This window comes from Zingiber officinale, chromosome 2B, assembly GCF_018446385.1.
Source record: "Zingiber officinale cultivar Zhangliang chromosome 2B, Zo_v1.1, whole genome shotgun sequence".
Lineage (NCBI taxonomy): Eukaryota > Viridiplantae > Streptophyta > Magnoliopsida > Zingiberales > Zingiberaceae > Zingiber > Zingiber officinale.
Genome location: NC_055989.1, coordinates 137,542,133 through 137,561,872, shown reverse-complemented (window position 1 = coordinate 137,561,872; position 19,740 = coordinate 137,542,133). Strand labels below are relative to the sequence as shown.

At 39.0% G+C, this 19,740-nt stretch overlaps 1 protein-coding gene across 1 annotated transcript; it reads left to right on the top strand.

Moving 5' to 3' along the window:
• Positions 1–655: 655 nt before the first annotated feature.
• LOC122048754 (polygalacturonase At1g48100-like) lies at positions 656–2,584 on the top strand. The gene is made up of 8 exons (XM_042610280.1): positions 656–868; positions 988–1,116; positions 1,195–1,353; positions 1,459–1,494; positions 1,565–1,772; positions 1,848–1,929; positions 1,997–2,105; positions 2,183–2,584. Exons 1-8 carry the CDS (start codon positions 656–658, stop codon positions 2,582–2,584), a joined length of 1,338 nt encoding a protein of 445 aa, XP_042466214.1.
• Positions 2,585–19,740: the final 17,156 nt, after the last annotated feature.

Genomic DNA, 19,740 nt, shown 5'->3' with positions numbered 1-19,740 from the left:
ATTTATCTCATTCGTGTTGACTCTGAGACGGATTGATGGAAACATTGAAGTGAACATATTTATCTTTTGTCACCATGACAATTACGAGAGACTTGCAGTAGCATATCGCGAGCTCGCGGCCATGTGACAGAAAAGAAAATTTTATTCCACTCAATTTTATGTAAAAAAATATTAATTTCTTTTTATAGTTCCGCTGATTTTTTACTATAGCTAAACCAAAGAAAGTATTTGGATTTCAGTATAATTTATCTTTTCTCTCGCTAGCCCCTCAAATTAAAGAGGCATAAAAGCAAAGTGGACCTTGCGGATAAGGACTTTTCAGACTTCTCCATATTATATATTATATATTATATATAATTGGGCTCTTTTGCACTTTGCAAAGTAAAACAATTCTCTGTGCATCACTTCCCATGTAATTATTACCTGAGATACACTCCATGCCCACCCACTTTGCTCGACAGCATCTTTACTCCATGATAACACATGCTCAGCAATTTAAATTAACCCTAGCTTGCAATCTTTGATGATAAAATGTGATCGTAGTATATATATGGGGAGTAATTCAAATGCTATATAAACTGCTTCAAGGTTCCTGTTAGAGAAGATAGAAAGTTGAAACTTAGAAGTTAGAAAGCGCCAGTTAGTTTGTAGGATCATGTCTTGTTGCAACGTGAGAGGTGGAAGGCAGTACTACTCAATTATTTCCATTGTTCTACTCTTGTTGGCCTTCGTATCACCATTGAAGTGTTTAGCTAAAAGGCATGAACTTGAGCTTGATCTTCCTATCAGTTCTTACAAGCCACATTCCAAAACCTTTAATGTCTTTCTTTATGGTGCTACTGGAGATGGAACCACTGACGATTCAAAGGTAAGAATGTACCCTTGTTCTCTTTTGGTTTGTTCAAGCCTGCCATTCTTTGATTGATAGACAATTGAGTAATTCCCTAACTTGTTAAGCTAACCAAGCCTCATGTGTTTTAAGTGCAGGCCTTTAAAGCAGCATGGAAAGCTGCTTGCTTGGTCCCTAGAGCAACAGTTGAGATACCTTCAGGCTTTACATTTCTTACTAAACCGATCACACTTGAGGGCCCATGCATGCCTCAACTTATTCTCCAGGTCTTCCTCTTCATTTCCTCCCAAGTAAACAACAATGACCTACTCTTGCAGATATTTGAATAAACCTGTAATCTTCAGATAGATGGGACTCTTGTAGCCCCTCCTGCTGTGGCAAAATCCAAGCGTTTACAATGGATCAACATAAAATGGCTTCATGACTTCACCTTACAAGGAAGTGGCAGTGTAGATGGTCAGGGTTTTGTCCTGTGGAATAGCTCTGAAATCCACCACATTGAGGTCGAGGAAACAAACTTAGGCTTCTTTAAGTGTGTGTGTGTGTGTGTATGTTTAATGGTGCCATTATATGTGACTGAAAATTTCAATGCTTGGCATGTATTGCAGAAAGAGACCAAAGATGAGTCTTCTGTGAGGCCAACTGTATGACATATAAGTCACTAGCTTCTTGTTGCCTTCTTACAAGTCATATAACTAATGCCCTTTTTCTCAGATCCTAAGGTTTTACAAGTGCTACAACGTGACCATTCATGGCATTCAGATCATCAACAGTCCTCAGTGCCATCTGAAGTTTGACAACTCTATCGGCATCATAATCAGAAACATCTCAATTTCTTCGCCGAAAGACAGTCCTAACACAGATGGTATTCACCTTCAGAATACTTACGATGTCGAAGTTAAGCACTCTGATATCGGATGCGGTAAGCATGAATAAACTTTTATGAGATAAAAGTAGCCACTAGAGTAACAAAATTCGATCTCTTCTATATTCAAAGGTGACGATTGCGTATCAATACAAACCGGATGCTCTAATGTCCACATACACCATATCAGATGCAGTCCAAGCCATGGGATCAGGTGAAGAACCCAAAACACTGAATTGAGATTTACCATCTCATTTACTGAACATATGAAACCATGGCAGTGTGGGAGGACTTGGGAGAGGAAATAGTTTGGCCTGTGTCTCTAACATCTCTGTCGAAAATATCCTTGTTCAGAATGCTCTATCTGGAGTAAGGATTAAAACATGGCAGGTAATTAGGCAGCTATTCTACTACATAAAGCAACTGAACTTTGTTTTATCCGACTTTGAAATTAGCCTATGTTGCAGGGTGGTATAGGATCAGTGAAGAATGTATCATTCTCCAATGTTAGAGTTGATCATGTCGACACGCCCATTGTGATTGATCAGTACTACTGCAACAAGAAGTGGTGTAGAAACAAGACTGATGCAGTAGCCATCTCTGAGGTCATGTACAGAGGAATATCAGGGACCTATTCCTTTGAACCTGTGCATATAGCTTGCAGTGATAGCATGCCATGTACTGGAGTTGCTCTGGAGGACATCAAGCTATCCCTGGTAAATGAAACCGAAGATCGCAGGGAGGCCTTCTGCTGGAATTCATATGGGGAGTCACAGGGCCTGCTCCAGCCATCTAGTGTTGGTTGCCTAGAGAGGACTACCAAGACGATCAAGGCCCTGACCAAGTCTCACAATGACTCTTGCTACTGAATTGTACTGGTTAAATTCTAAATGTCATACTTCTCTATTAACTGCATTGCCAAAAGGTAATTTTGCTAATTAGACTTAATGATAAATAATAGAATCAGTAAGTGAGATCACTGATTTGAGGGATTGTAATATGTTGATTTGGAATTCATTTTTTTTTCCTTTTAGGTATTGTATTCTAATCATCTTGTATTTATTCTTTTTTGAGTGATAAAGTGTGATATTCCTATGCACTCTAAATTCGATTTCACACCCTGTATGGGCTGATGTGAATTTTTAAAATTTATACAACCTTAAATAAATTTGATACAAACTCAGACTTAAACCTATTATATTTTATTCGACAACAATAACACAAATATATTTCGTGACTCTGTACCATGTTGACAACTCATTGATGAACTTAGACTTATCAAATTCAATTTGAATTAGAGATAATGTATTTTTGAGATTATTTTGAGTGTAATCATGCTCTCTTACTTTAGTTCCTTCCCCGGGATCTCGCATGACGAGAGTTTCATGCACTAAGCTGCCCTTTGTGTAATTTTATTATCTAGTCATTGATGGACTTAGGCTTATCATATTCATTTAACAACAATATCTATGTATTTTAGGGACTCTTATGACTTGATCATATTTAAATTTTCTAAATTTGAACCCTATACAATTATTAGTGAATTTTTGTCCAAATTCTCTGATGGACTTAGGTTTATCAAATTCAAGTTAAACTAAGACCAATACACTCCGAAGAGTCTCCTAAGTATAAGCATGCCCTTAATGCTTGATTTCACACCTTATATAGGCTCCTGTGAGTTTTTGAAATTTATGCCATATTAAATAAATTTGACACAAACTCATGGTTGAACTTAGGCCTATCATATTCATATAGCAATAATATCAATGTGTTCCTAGAACTCTCCTAACTCTAATCATGTTAAATTTTTTTCCTTCCAATTTTGAACATTCTATGACCATTAATGAATCAATTTATTCTTAGACTCTCTTTGAGTATGTGTATAACCATACTCTCCATGACCCTATGATTTATCTTCCTTCATATAATCTGAAGATAAGCTATGAAAGGCACTTGAGGTAAGCTTAATTAGGGTTGTAAACGAGTTGAGCCGAACAGTAAGAGGCTCGAGCTCAGGCTCGGTTCATTATCCCTAAGCTGGAGCTTGGCTCAAGTTCAACTCGAGCTTTAGTTCTTAAGCTCAAACTCGACTTGTAATAAAATTAAAAGCTCAAGTTCGGCTTAAGGTCGTCTAAAAAAAAGCTCGTTTAAAAATTAAACAAGCTTCGTTCGAGTTCATTTAAGATAATTAGCTATAATAATTAATACTATATTATTATATTTATTATAGATATATCATAAGATAAACGTGTCTCTTAACGAACATGTTCATGAGCCTCTAAACGAACATGTTCGCGAGCTCGCGAACCAAATAATCTTAAGCTCGAGCTCTACCCGATAATGTTTTCGAGCTCGAAATCAGACTCAAGCTCATCTCATTAACTTAATCGAACGAACTCGAATGAACTTTTTTTTAAGCTGAGACCCAAATAGCTCACAAGCGGCTTGACTCGTTTATACCCCTAAGCGTAATCATCTTTTGCTACTGATCTTGTCCAGAAACAGCGAAGATGGTAAGCTGGGGATGTGGCGGCGCAGTTAACGCAGTGAAGATTCCACGTAGTCCTGTAACACAAAAACGTTAGTGTCGGGCCAAGAAGGGGCTCCCGACGTTGGCCATTCGACACTCAAGTCAGTTTTCGACGATCTCAAGAAATGGAGAACTATAGCTAGAGGATGTAGAGGATGAAGTTGCGCATACCTCTCCCTGTAAATGAGAACCCCCTTTTATAGTGTCATTGTAGTGCTCATGCACGTGTCCCAACGTGTACACACATTTTCCTAAGCATCCTAGGAAAAGACGTGATGAAAAATGTCCCTGACACCATTCCTTAAGTAGCCATGCAATCATCTATCGTGACAGTCTGGAAGCTTCTAAAGTGCGATTTGTCTGCTGGACATGCTATGTTGTCAATGCCACAAACTCCCAAAAGGATATGATAAGATATTTGGAGGGGCCCTGTGTTGGATCGAGACCGCGCTAGAGGGGGGGTGAATAGCGCTCGTGGCTATTTTCAACGATTATCGGAATCGTAAGAGTTAAAACGCAGCGGAATAAAGAAAACAAGCACACAAAGACAGGAGAATTTACTTCGTTCGGAGCCTTGATCGACTCCTACTCGAAGGCCCGCGATCCTTGATCGCTTTCCGTGGGCAACAACTATAAGCTCGCAAAAACTATTACAAACTAATTACAATTCAAAGCAGTAAAAGATTATACCGACACCAAAAGGCTAAATCTGAAGCTCCGGGGTGTCGAGGTGTCGTTGCAGCACTTCGGGATCGTCTCGTAGGCAGCTTGTAGCAAACAGTTCACTTGGAAGAAGATATCTTAAGCTGCTGGTCGAGATGTCCTTTTATTGGACGTTCAAGGCGCCTCCAGTGCCAGTCAAGGCGCCTTGAACCCCAAAACTTATCCCTGTTCCTGCGCTGTGATAACCTCCGTTGACTGTTTGCTTATCCCAACCTGAAGGCGCCTTCATCAAGGCTCCAAGGCGCCTTCAATGGTCCAAGGCGCCTTCAATACCTATGAAGGCGCCTCCAGCTCCACTTCGCAGCAAACTTCAAGTTTTGCACCCGAGCCTCCAAGCTCCATGGAGGCGCCTCGGCATTATTCATCCGAGGTTAATCTTTGCACTTTGGTCCTGCAAGATACATTAATCCCAAATATACCCCGCAGCAAGTTAGCAGATAAAACATAATATAAATATGATAAATATGAAGTTTGACAGTCATTGAGCTGGGTTTCAACCGGAAACCCTAGGTCACTCAGCTCCTTGATCTACGGGAACGCGTCCTCACCTACTCCCTCGGGAGAGATTACATTGCAGACGATCCTCCGGATCATTGGACTTTGCTCGACTCGACGCTTCGGACTTCTGCTGGACATCCGCTTCCCGGCTAGTCAGTCTTTCACCGTTCGCGACACCGGGACTTTTCACCTAGGGTTACCACCCCTAGGACTTTTGCTGAAGCCATCGACCGCCAAGACTTTCCGCTAGGGTTACCATCCCTATGACTTAGGGTTACCACCCCTAGGGTTTTCACCGCCTAACCGTAGCTAGGACTTTTGCCTAAGTATCACTTAGGACTTTCCTGCAAGCTCCATGAACTTTGTTAGATAACACCACCACTTAACTTTGAGCCATTTGCCATAATCAAAACTCAGGTTCGATCATCTGGTGCTCACTGCATCAACAATCTCCCCCTTTTTGATTATGGCAATCTTGGTTCAAAGTTAAGTAAAACATAACTTTTAAATAAAGGAATAAATAATGAAAGTTAACCAGAAGCATCAATGCATAAATAAAATTTAAAGTTTATGCTCCCCCTTTCATTCTTGATTTCTTAACTTTGACTTTTCTCTCCCCCTTTGACATAAATCAAAAAGAATTAAGAAGAGAGAAATAGTCTAGTTAATTTAAGCTCCCCCTAAAGGGTAGCATAGTTAAGTACTCAGACTTAAAAAAAATTTAGGTGAAGTACTTAGCTCAATTCATAAGGTGTTTGAAAAGAATTGTTGCATAGATAATTTAAATTTTAAGTTAATGCCTTAATAAATTCTTTGAGTTTAGGTGTCCAAGCATGAGTCAAATTAAATTATTTAACTTGATTGGGTATCAGAGCCCTAAAGGAATTTGTTTAGCCTTAAAGTACTAGCATGACTCTATTCATTCCCCCTTAATTAATGCCAAATTAAATTCTTAGGGTCTTAGAGTACAAGCATAAGAAGAACTTTATATTATCCTAATTCCAGCTCATCCATTCTAGATTATCAAACATGTGCAGCTTATGAATGAGTTTGAGATGAGATTATTTGAAAATATTGAAAATTTAAGTTCCAAATGAGAAAATGCTAAACTTTTGAGAATTTATTGAAAATTAATTAGTGTTAACTTTAGCAATCAGAATTTGAGAATTAAATATTTTAAAATCCTTTTAAGTTAATATTTTGACAGTAATTGAATTAATTTTAAAAGATTTTGAAAAGAATTTTCAAAAGATTTTTGAAATGAATTTTCAAAAGATTTTTTAAATAAGTTTTTCAAAGATTTTTCAAATAATTTTGAAATGATTTTGAAATGAATAAAAGAATTTTAAAATGATTTTTGAATAATTTTGAAATTGATTTTCAAAAGATTTTTGAAATGATTTTGAAATTAAGTTTTAAAAGATTTTTGAAATGATTTTTGAATAATTTTGAAATTGATTTTCAAAAGATTTTTGAAATGGTTTTGAAATTAAGTTTTAAAAGATTTTTGAAATGATTTTGAAATTGATTTTCAAAAGATTTTTGAAATGATTTTGAAATTAAGTTTTAAGAGATTTTTGAAATGATTTTTGAATAATTTTGAAATTGATTTTCAAAAGATTTTTGAAATGATTTTGAAATTAAGTTTTAAAATATTTTTGAAATGATTTTCGAATAATTTTGAAATTGATTTTCAAAAGATTTTTGAAATGATTTTTGAATAATTTTGAAATTGATTTTCAAAAGATTTTTGAAATGATTTTGAAATTAAGTTTTAAAAGATTTTTGAAATGATTTTTGAATAATTTTGAAATTGATTTTCAAAAGATTTTTGAAATGATTTTGAAATTAAGTTTTAAAAGATTTTTGAAATGATTTTTGAATAATTTTGAAATTGATTTTCAAAATTATTTTGAAATTATTTTGAAATTAAGTTTTAAAAGATTTTTGAAATGATTTTTGAATAATTTTGAAATTGATTTTCAAAAGATTTTTGAAATGATTTTGAAATTAAGTTTTAAAAGATTTTTGAAATGATTTTTGAATAATTTTGAAATTGATTTTCAAAAGATTTTTGAAATTATTTTGAAATTAAGTTTTAAAAGATTTTTGAAATGATTTTTAAATAATTTTGAAATTGATTTTCAAAAGATTTTTGAAATTATTTTGAAATTAAGTTTTAAAAGATTTTTGAAATAATTTTTAAAATTAAGTTTTAAAATATTTTTGAAATGATTTTTAAATAATTTTGAAATTGATTTTCAAAAGATTTTTGAAATGATTTTGAAATTAAGTTTTAAAAGATTTTTGAAATGATTTTTGAATAATTTTGAAATTGATTTTCAAAAGATTTTTGAAATGATTTTGAAATTAAGTTTTAAAAGATTTTTGAAATGATTTTTAAAATTAAGTTTTAAAAGATTTTTGAAATGATTTTTGAATAATTTTGAAATTGATTTTCAAAAGATTTTTGAAATGATTTTGAAATTAAGTTTTAAAAGATTTTTGAAATGATTTTTGAATAATTTTGAAATTGATTTTCAAAAGATTTTTGAAATGATTTTGAAATTAAGTTTTAAAAGATTTTTGAAATGATTTTTAAATAATTTTGAAATTGATTTTCAAAAGATTTTTGAAATGATTTTAAAATTAAGTTTTAAAAGATTTTTGAAATGATTTTTAAATAATTTTGAAATTGATTTTCAAAAGATTTTTGAAATGATTTTGAAATTAAGTTTTAAAAGATTTTTGAAATGATTTTTAAATAATTTTGAAATTGATTTTCAAAAGATTTTTGAAATTATTTTGAAATTAAGTTTTAAAAGATTTTTGAAATGATTTTTAAATAATTTTGAAATTGATTTTCAAAAGATTTTTGAAATGATTTTGAAATTAATTTTCAAAAGATTTTTGAAATGATTTTGAAATTAAGTTTTAAGAGATTTTTGAAATGATTTTTGAATAATTTTGAAATTGATTTTCAAAAGATTTTTGAAATGATTTTGAAATTAAGTTTTAAAAGATTTTTTTTTTTAAAATAATTTTGAATTAACTTGATTTAAGTTAATTTTAGTTTTAATTTCTTAGTCATCTCACCCGATCTAAATTTTTAATCAGGTAATCCTATAATTGTGGTGAGATGAATTGTGGTTCAGTTTAAGGGGTTGGTTTAACTTTGTGTTAGATTCAGGTTTAGCTTTGGGTTCAACAAGTAAGCATTCTTTGGATAAACTTCTGGGCTATGGTGAGTCACAAGGAACTCATTAAAGTAACCATGCCTTCGAGGTTTTCCAAATAGTCCTACCCATTGAACTTAATACTAAAACTTGGTCTAACTAGTTAGGATCCATTTAAGGGTAGCTTCGGTCAGTTCCACTTGGCCAAATGCACCAGGTCGAAGTCATATCTTCCTAGACATGCGATGCCCAAGCTTCCCTAACGTACTATCATCCAAAAACTTCACCAGTACTGTTAGTAAAGTTAAACCTAGCCCATTTTATCTAACCTTAATTATCCTGCCGAGTAGTCTACTCTTGTTTACCCATTTCGGGTAGATTAAGTTCGGTTACCCAGTCGGGTAATTTAGTTGGGGGTGCCAGCTATTCTGGATCCTCCTTCTATTGAATTTTAAATTTCAAATTTTGAATTTAATTTTGAATTCGAATTTTGAATTTGTAATTTGAATTTTGAATTTTGAATTTTTGAATTTTAATTTAATTTCAAATTTTAATTAAATTTTGAATTTTAATTTTTGAATTTTAATTTAATTATGAATTTTAGATTTATGAATTTTGAATTTAATTTATTAAAATTGTTTTCCTTCTTGCTCCCCCTGGATCATAGCCTCGATATGGTCTATCGAGGTAGTGGACCTGATCCTTGGGGACCCAATATTGTCCAAGTCCAATTTGATTAACTAGGTTGGACTTGGGGACCCATGCTTGAATTATGTTCCTTTTATTTCTATTTACCAACGACAGATATGATCTATATTTAGTTTTGGGCTTGAATCCAAGTCCGGATTTGTTGTAAACGGCACGCTGTTTTCCAAGAATCAGATCCAAATTCTTGGAACCCAACGTAAAGCGTTCTAACGTATCCTTGAGTTCTTTAATTTGAGTTTTCAAATTGGAATTTTCTTCCTCAAGTTGTTGGACTTGAGTTGAACTTCCAACTTGAACTGACTCAGTTAAAGAACTCGAGTCAGTCGCTTCCTTAAGGGCTATTACTTCCTTTTGGAGCGACTTAACCCGGATGTTGGATTTAGCCAATTTTTTAAGCAAATAAGGAACTAAATTTCTTAAGTCATCTATTTGAGTTTCGGCGAGAAAAGAACTTACAGTGGGGATCGGGCCTTCGGAAACGGATGCGGATCCGTGGCTTCGCTCGGACTCTGTTTCTGACTCGTTCTCGGCTTCGGACTCGAGTTCGGACTCGATTTCGTCAATTATGTTAGCCTGCACCGGTAATGCGAGAAAGCTCGTTGGTTCTTCTTCCTTGTCAGTCTCGGATTCGTCTGACGACTCGGACCAGGTTGCTTTCAATGCCTTTCTTCTTTTCTTCTTGTTTGGGCAATCTGGCTTGTAGTGACCTTTTTGGTTACAGCCGTAGCAGGTGACATCTGATCTGTCCTTTGTGTTCATTTGAGTTGCCTTCTTCGACTTGCACATCTTCCGTACGAGTTTTATCAACTTGGAAATAACTTCGTCTTCATCTTCTGCGTCTGATTCATCATCTTCGTCCTCTGATATTTTAGATTTGCGCCTTGACGTCGGTTCACGCGTTCTGCTAGTACCTGCAACCAAAGCAACACCTTTCTCGACCGAGCGTGCATTAGTCTGCTCATGCAATTCTAATTCAGAAAACAATTCATCTAGTTTTATTGAGGATAAATCCTTGGAAACTTTGTAAGCATCAAACATGGATGCCCACAAAGTGTTCCTCGGAAAAGCACTTAGCGCGTACCTTATTACGTCGCGGTTTTCCACCTTTTGGCCGATCGCATGAAGCCCATTGAGTAGGTCCCGGATGCGTGCGTGAAGCTAGTTCGCCGTCTCACCTTCCTGCATTTTAATATTATATAATTTATTTAAAATTAAATCACGCTTACTTACTTTAGCGTCTGACGTGCCCTCGTGCAGCTCGATTAGTTTGTTCCACAGCTCCTTCGCACTTGAAAATGGTCCGACTCTATTCAATTCTTCTTTTGTCAACCCGCATTGCAGCATACAGGTTGCTTTGGCATCAGCTTCGACCTTCTTTCTTATGCTGGTATCCCAGTTAGTGCATGAAACGAGTTCTCCAGCGCCGTCAAGTGGTAGCTCGAGACCGGTCTGGATGATGATCCACATCTCGACTTGCGTCTTGAGATGGTAGATCATCCGGTTCTTCCAATAGGTAAAGTCTTCGCCGGAGAAGAGCGGGGGGCGAGAAGTGCTAAAGCCTTCTTGGAGGGCCATTTAAAAGAACCTTGCCCACAAAAAAAATAGCAAAAAAAATGTACCAGGACTTGATCCTGGATTAGCAGTGCGGTATGGAAGGATAGAAATAGAAGTTCACCAGTTTCGAAAAAAAATAATAAAATATTATTAAAAAAATATTTTAAAAAATATTATTTCAAATTTTGCCAAATTCAATATTTTATCAATACTAATAAACCGTGAAAGGATGAAAATGAATTTTTCGAAAATAATTTTGGAGGGAAAAAACGAAAGGCGTAAGGTTTTATTTTTACCCTATACACACGACAAAGCCACGAAAAATGCTTGAATGGTGGTTGCACCAGTTCAAAGCGACCCCGCTCTGATACCAATTGTTGGATCGAGACCGCGCTAGAGGGGGGTGAATAGCGCTCGTGGCTATTTTCAACGATTATCGGAATCGTAAGAGTTAAAACGCAGCGGAATAAAGAAAACAAGCACACAAAGACAGGAGAATTTACTTCGTTCGGAGCCTTGATCGACTCCTACTCGAAGGCCCGCGATCCTTGATCGCTTTCCTTGGGCAACAACTATAAGCTCGCAAAAACTATTACAAACTAATTACAATTCAAAGCAGTAAAAGATTATACCGACACCAAAAGACTAAATCTGAAGCTCCGGGGTGTCGAGGTGTCGTTGCAGCACTTCGGGATCGTCTCGTAGGCAGCTTGTAGCAAACAGTTCACTTGGAAGAAGATGTTTCAAGCTGCTGGTCGAGATGTCCTTTTATTGGACGTTCAAGGCGCCTCCAGTGCCAGTCAAGGCGCCTTGAACCCCAAAACTTATCCCTGTTCCTGCGCTGTGATAACCTCCGTTGACTGTTTGCTTATCCCAACCTGAAGGCACCTTCATCAAGGCTCCAAGGCGCCTTCAATGGTCCAAGGCGCCTTCAATACCTATGAAGGCGCCTCCAGCTCCACTTCGCAGCAAACTTCAAGTTTTGCACCCGAGGCGCCTCCAAGCTCCATGGAGGCGCCTCGGTACTGTTCATCCGAGGTTAATCTTTGCACTTTGGTCCCTGCAAGATACATTAATCCCAAATATACCCTGCAGCACAAAGTTAGCAGATAAAACATAATAGAAATATGATAAATATGAAGTTTGACAGTCAACGGACTGTCCGAGTCTGACTTCGGGTTTCCAACCGGAAACCCTAGGTGGACCCGACGCCTACTGTTCCCTCTACGGGGAACGCGTCCTCACCTACTCCCCTCAGGAGAGATTACCTGTTGCCAGTACGATCCTCCAGATCGACTGGACTTTTGCTCAGCACTCGACGCTTCCGGACTTTCTGCTGGACATCCGCTTCCCGGCTAGCCCAGTCTTTCACCTGGTTCGCGACACCAGGACTTTTCACCTAGGGTTACCACCCCCTAGGACTTTTGCCTGAAGCCATCGACCTGCCAAGACTTTCCGCATAGGGTTACCATCCCCTATGACCTAGGGTTACCACCCCCTAGGGTTTTCACCTGCCTAACCGCAGCTAGGACTTTTGCCTAAGTATCACTTAGGACTTTCCTGCAAGCTCCATGAACTTTGTTAGATAACACCACCACTTAACTTTGAGCCCTTTGCCATAATCAAAACTCAGGTTCGATCATCTGGTGCTCACTGCACCAACACCCTGCTCGGTCGACCGGCGTTCGCTCGACCGGGCTTCACCCACTCGATAGTGTCATTAGGCTTGCTGGCTCGTCCCTTTCAGAGCTTCCGGACCGTCCTCAATTATGTTCGTCTGATCGGGAATGGTGCCCGGTCAGCAAAACTAGTGACTGCTTATCTTTCTTTGTGATCGGAGGGCAATTTACCCCGCCGAGAAAGACCCGGTTTACTTGTCTCTCAAGTTGGTACCATCCACTCATCATTATTAGGTCCACTCAGTAGTACTCGATCTGCTTGGTCATAGCTGGTCTACTCAGGGGACTTGAATACCCCGCTTAACTTTATCTTCCATATCAACCGTTCTTCCTTACTTTGACCTATTTTTGATGGGACCCCTCATCATTACGGGATCACAAGTCTCCCATTCAAGTCTAGTCGAAAGAGGCTGCAAGTCCGACTGACTGGACCATTAGTATGTTCGTGAGCCTCTCTCCCTGATTAGGCGTTCTGCCAATCAAGGATGCCCATAGAGTTTGATGATGTCCTCCCATGGTCTTTTAGCCGTCGTTTGGCTGCAAATGGCGAAGACACTAGGTTTTAAAGTCGTCGTTCGGCTACTGATAGTGAAGACACTTGGTTTTAAAGCCACCGTTTGACTGTTGATGGCGAAGACACTTGGTTTTATAGCCACTGTTTGACTGCCGAGGGTGAAGACTTTCAGTTTTATAGCCATCCTTCGTCTGTCGAGGGCGAAGACTTTCAGTTTTATAACTGCCATTCAGTTCCTGAGGGAGAAGACTTTCAGTTTTATAGTGTCGTTCGGCTACTGAGGGCAAAGACTTTCAGTTTTATAGTCGTCGTTTGGCTACTGAAGGCGAAGACTTTCGATTTTATAGTCGTCGTTCGGCTGCTAAGGATGAAGACTTTAAATTTTATAGCAGTTGTTCAACTGCCGAGAGCAAAGACTTTTGGTTTTAGAGCTGTCGTTCGACTGTTGAGGGCGAAGACTTTCAATTTTATAGCTGCTGTTCGGTTGCCAAGGGTGAAAGTCTCAATTTTATAGCTATCATTTGGCTGCAGAAGGTGAAGACTTTCAGTTTTATAGCCACCGTTCAACTGCTGAGGTGAAGACATTCGATTTTATAATTGTCGTTTGGCTGTTGATGGCAAAGATACTCTGTTTTATAGCTGCCGTTTGGATGTGTCGTGTGCGACACTAGCCAATTTTTTGATTCCTCACTGAGCTCTGCTCCCAACAATAGTGGTTTTTAATTGCCACTGATGTCACCCTAATTTCTTAAAAACCGCTCAAATCTCTTTCAATTAATGCTAGACACGTTCAGTCATGCCCTGTAATCATGCTTTCTACTTTATCATTAATGCTACCTGTAGAAGAATGCCACGTGGTGTCCTTGTATGCCGCCACAAGCATGATATGATAGACGGCTGTTTGGGTTTGATGTGACCGCTGCCTTTTGAAATCGACGGTCGCGATGAACTCCACTTTTCCAAAGCTCTTGATCGAACGGCTGAGAGATTCCACCCTCCATGTTTTTAAGCCCTAGACTCTTTATGTCACCCTCATCGTCTTCCTCACTCTCATCGCCATCCTCTCATCTTCTTCGCCAGCAATTTTCGTCGCAGTAAGCTTGTCTTTCTCTCTTTCCACTCTCATTCCTTTATTTCTATTCGCAATCCCATGGCCCATCCTACTTCTCCTCCTCAAGCCGTTGCCGGCTAGTGGGGTATACTTCCACGAAATCTAATTTCAACGGTGATGAGATTCTCCAAATGCAAATGGCCTAGCATATCCCTGACGACTACCAAATTGCCATCCCTTTCACCTATGTGCGTGTCCACACTTCGCTGGATGGCTTCCTTCCCTTCTTTAAAGATTAATTTTTTGTCGGCTTGCATTTTCTGATCCATCCTTTTTTCTTTGATGTCTGTAGATACTTCCATATTCCTCCGCACCAGTTAGTTCCTAATTTGTTTAGGTTACTTTGTGGTGTGGTAATACTATTCTGTCTATACAGAATTCCACTCGTGCCTCGCATTTTTTTTTTTATTATTTTGCCTATCCCAAACTATCCGAGCCAGGCATGTTCCTCGTCCAAGCCCATGTGGGCTCTGTATGTTTTGATAAAATGTTTTCTTCAAATAAGCACTGGAAGGAGTATTACTTCTTTGTTTGCCTTCCAGACCAACCCTCTTTCTTGACAGGCTGACAAATGGAGCTCCCCAAGCCACCTGCCTTAAGAAAATATCGTTGGGAGTTGTCCTACCTCTAAGCAGCCTCATGTCTAGCCGATCAGAAATATCACATCCATAAGCTGTTGGCGGAGGACTTTCTGTACAATTTTGGGCTAAGTCCCATCCGAACCCAACTACCCAGCACTCTAGGTAAATTATCCTCTGCTCTGCCGCTTTAGGAGCTAACTAATTTCATTCATTGTTTTGCAACCGAAGTCATGTTGAGGGCATGGCTGAGTGACAAGTGCAAACTTGCCGATGCGGAGATCAACTCCTAAGAAGCCGCCGAGTTGGAAAACTATGGCATGCTGCCGATCAAGTAGTCAGAAGAGCTGACTGGCGACGTTGGAGGGAGTCATGTGCCAGCAAGTGACGCTGTAGTCACCACTGGCGAGTTGCTGCCTGAATGGCAATTGACGGTGTCGATCACGGTGCTCTCAGAGTCGGTCACTTCTGGTGAGTCGTTAATCCAACGCTGCAAAAGGCACCGATCGAAGGCTTCTTCCCGCTCGACCACTTCTACTCTTCTGCTCATAGCTCCTTCAACCTCTCACCTTCCATCCGACCAGGGCGAAGCTTCCTCTTCAATCGTTCTTGAGAGAGAGGCTTCTCTTCCTACACTGCCATCTTCTGACCGGACGTCTTCACTGTCCATGATGCTAGCAAGGACAATATATGTGTCGTTGATCACCTTCCTGCCACCTCCACCAATCAATCCGGTTGGCCAGATGTCCCTCATTCGCTCCTCCCCCATGTCCAAGTCCAAGGGCCCGACCTCCTCAGAGCCATTAGCCCTAAGCGGCCGGTGAAGCATCAAGATCATTCTTCGCCTATCCACTGATGAGTATAGTCACCCGGAGAGCACCGAGCCGTGCTCCCCTCGACATCAAATAACTATCGAGGGTCTGCTTGCCTAAACGTGGGCAGATGCCCAGGCTAGGGTGGCAACCCTTTTGCCCGGGCAGACGGTCGACGGTTTCACTCAGAAATCCACGGGAGTAAATTTTTCCTAAGTCATCCCTTTGCATTTCTTGGTCGACACTAATCCTTCTTTGGGTTTGTAGTTCTGGGTGGGGAGCTTAGCACTCTGCTAGAGGCTGGTATTTCTGGAACACAAGAATCAATAGTTGCGGGCCCTGTCCGGCCAACCCCCACCTCATAGGGACAGGTTGAGTAGCTCATAACGGAGGTTGCCAAACTGAAGAAGGACTTGGCTAGGAACTCTAAGCAGATGTTGGGTTCCAAGCGAGCGCTCACCATGGAGAAGAATAAGAGCCACGAGTAGGCATTGCAACTCGACCGACTAACCAAGTAGGCTCATAACTTTGAGTCGAAGATAAATTCTACTAATGCGAGGAAGCTCCGGGCCATCGAAGACCTTGACATCAAAAACAAAAAGGCTCGGGTCTTGGTGCATAATCTTAAGGAGGCGAAAGCCGCTTTGTCAATTAAGCAGGTCAATCGAATAGCAGAGCAAGCAGAGAGTTAGGTCCAGCTTGAATTGAAAGATGCTGAGTTGGCTGCCCTTAAAGCTGAGTTGGAGGCGTCTAAGTTAGCCTTCGACAAGTATAAGGAGGAGGAACCCAACCAATTGGAATCATTCAGAGTAGGCTACCTCCACTCTAACACCTTCAACGACATGTTTACCAATTGGACTATCCGTCTCTTTAATTATGGAATCGATGGGACCCTCAGCAACTCAAAGATGGTGGCTATCTCTCACTTAATCTGATGAGTAGAATTATAAACAGGGATAAAATCACTGAGTCACTTCCAGATAAGGTCCTTGATTACTTAGCATAATTTCCTCTTCAAATTTCCAAGTAGTTTTTTGTACTCCCTTTTGGCCCTTTGTAAAAATTTCTAAGGGTTAATGAATGTGTGCCCATTCGGCGCTTTTATAGTTCTTTCGCTATAAGGTCTTGCTTAAATTCAAAGTATCCTTTTGTGCGACCCCACTCAATAATTTGTAGCTATCCGTTTTACCGTTCCATAATCTTGTAACCTCTCCTTAGTGTAGTCTATCAAAATCTTCTAAGTATAACTCCCCGCGCTCTCATTCAATGCTATAAACGCTATTTGTTATGTAATCCTACACAGCCTATCCACTTCGACCGAATGACCTGTTTGCTTAAAACTTGCCCGATTGGGCTAAGAGTCTTTCACACTTAGTAATTTTTCATTCAAAATTTCCAGCATCCATAGAATGAACCTTTTTACAGACTACATAATTTTAGTCATCAACTTACTACCAAGTCTGATAGAGCTGTAGATGGTTCGTGTTCCATGGTCAGTTGAGCTTCCTTCTGTTCTCATCTTGTAGATAATAAGACCCCAAGCTGAACCTCGAATCACTCTGTAGAGCCCTTCCCATGGAGCTATTAGTACCCCAAGGTAGTTTTTATGTGATCAACCAAGTCATGTTAGGTCATGTTGGTTTTTAACCCCTGTGTCTAAGTGTGCAGAAACTTAGGAGTACAGGAAGTCGAGCAAAAGACGCAGCTAATGAGAAGGACAGCATGGAAGAGAGTCGACGGGCTCGGTATGCTTGAGGAACGAGGTGCTGCGGAAGAGTACGCGGGCGGACGAGAAGGAGGCGTGCGACGTTTCCAAGGGATGAGAAGTCGGAGCGAAAGTTTGTTCAAGAAGGTCGGAAGTTAGGTTCGGGTGAACCCTATTCTGGATGGCTGAGATCACTCAAGCTAGCAGAGCTGCAGTGGAAGACTCGGACCAAGGCGAGCAGAAATGGAGCAGAAGACCGGGACAAAAAAATCAACAAAGGCTGATTTTTTTGTCCGGGGCGCCTGGAGCTGTCTGGGGCGCCTGGACCTGTCTGGGGTGCCCGGAACCCTTTCGGGCACCTAGAGCAGGAATTTATTTGGAACGTGACATGACGCATTCTAGTGCGATGGGAATAAAAGTTTATCCCCTCCCAAGCACCCCCGACTAGGGTTATAAATATAACATTGCTCCCAATAGTTTAGGAAAACACTTGCAATCGATTCCATTTGAGTTTAGCTTTCTAGTAGTGAGATTTCATTATTGTAAAAGGTTTCTCTACCCAGAGGAGATTTTTTACTGAGTTTTTCATCTTTCTTAGATTAACAACCTCTCCGGTTGTAACCAAGTAACTCTTTTTGAGCCTCTTTTTTTTGTCTTTTAATACTTTTTATGTAAGCGTTTATTTTTATAAAGCTATAAGTCAAGGAAGGTCTTTTTATTTTATTGTGCAGGCTATTCACCCTCCCTCTAGCCAATCGCCAAGGCACCAACAAGTGGTATCAGTGCCCAATAGCTTCAGGAGGACTAACCGTCAAATGAAACACTCGAGATGGTCGGACCGAGTATCTTCCCACCAAAGTTCGAGGGGGAATTCATGAGCTGGAAGAAAAGGATGGGAATATTCTTTAAGACAGATTTTGATTTACTCTTAATAATGGAATTTGATTTTGTAGCACCCGAAGGTAAAGAAAAATACTAATGGACTAAGAAGAAGCAAGTCGACTTCGTGGCAAATGGCAAAGAAGAGTTCCTTTTGCTAAGCGTCTTACTGCCATAAGAAGTCAATTGGATCAGAGCCTACGAGTCTAACAAGGAGCTCTGGGAGAAATTCTTGGAACTATACAAAGGAACCTTGGAAGCGAAACTCGCGAGACGGGATATGCTTAGAAATCATATCAGCAACATCAAATTAGAAGAATGCGAAATCATTGCACACATTCACTCAAGGATCAAGGAGCTCATCACCAAACTCACGAATCTCGGAGAAAAAGTAAGGAACCAAGATTCACTAAGGTACGTGCTTAACGCATTCCCTAGAAATACTGAATGTGTATCATTAGTAGATGCTTATTATATATCTAAGGATCTAGAATTAACTACTTTAGAAGAATTATTTTCAACATTTGAAGTCCATGAAATAAGATATTGAGATCTGAAGAATGAGCCAAAGTACATCATTGCCTTGACAAAGATGGATGAATGAGATTTTGAATCATCTCTTGATGACGATGAAACAACGCTCATGGTAAGAAAATTTAAAAAATTATTTAAATCTAATAAATTTAATCAAGTACAGGGTACAAAAAGAAAAAGGAAAGTAAGATGCTACCACTACGATGAAGAAGGGGATATCAAAGATAACTACCTAAAGTTGAAGAGCAAGGACAAGGACAAGGAAAATAACAAGAAACCAGTTTAACCCAAGTATAATCTAAAGGCGACGTGGGATGACACGTCATCCGAATTGAAGATAGAAGCCCTCACCGAACTTGCGCTAATAGCAAGTCACCAAGAAGACGAAGACAAAGCAAGCTCGCTCGAAATGAACATCGAGAGCATTGATGAAGGGGAGCGACATCGGAAGAAAGCAGTACTTCAGGGGGAGCTTCATATTACGGAATTGACAAGGTAAGTTAGGTATAATCTCTACCTCCGAATAAAATGTTTGAATTTATAAAACTATTATTGAAAAATTACTGTAAATTAGAGAACGAAAATAAGGATTTAAAATCAACCTTAAATGGTTTTTGTCGATTAGAAGATTTCGATAAAGTAAAATTAGAAAATAAAAAATAGAAACAGGAAATAAAAAATTTGAAAACTCATACATGCTCATAGTTTATTCCTTCTAATTTTAGAAATTATTCAGGACTTAACTGGTATCTCAAAAATCATAAGGGTCAAATTAGAAAATTATCTAGAAAGTATATTCCTCGAAAATTTTTAATTAACTCAGTAGGAAGGAACCTATATTGGTTGCCAAAAACATGCTTAAGTTGATTATTTTTTTGGACTTAGGGCTTTCAGAGAGCAAATTAAATATCCAATTTCTTTTAAAGGCTTTGTCTAGAAAGTGGTTGTTGTTCCAATATCCAAGAAGGTCTAGTACCTCGCCACAGCCTGGAAGATGATTATTGAAATAAGTATTTAACTGTTA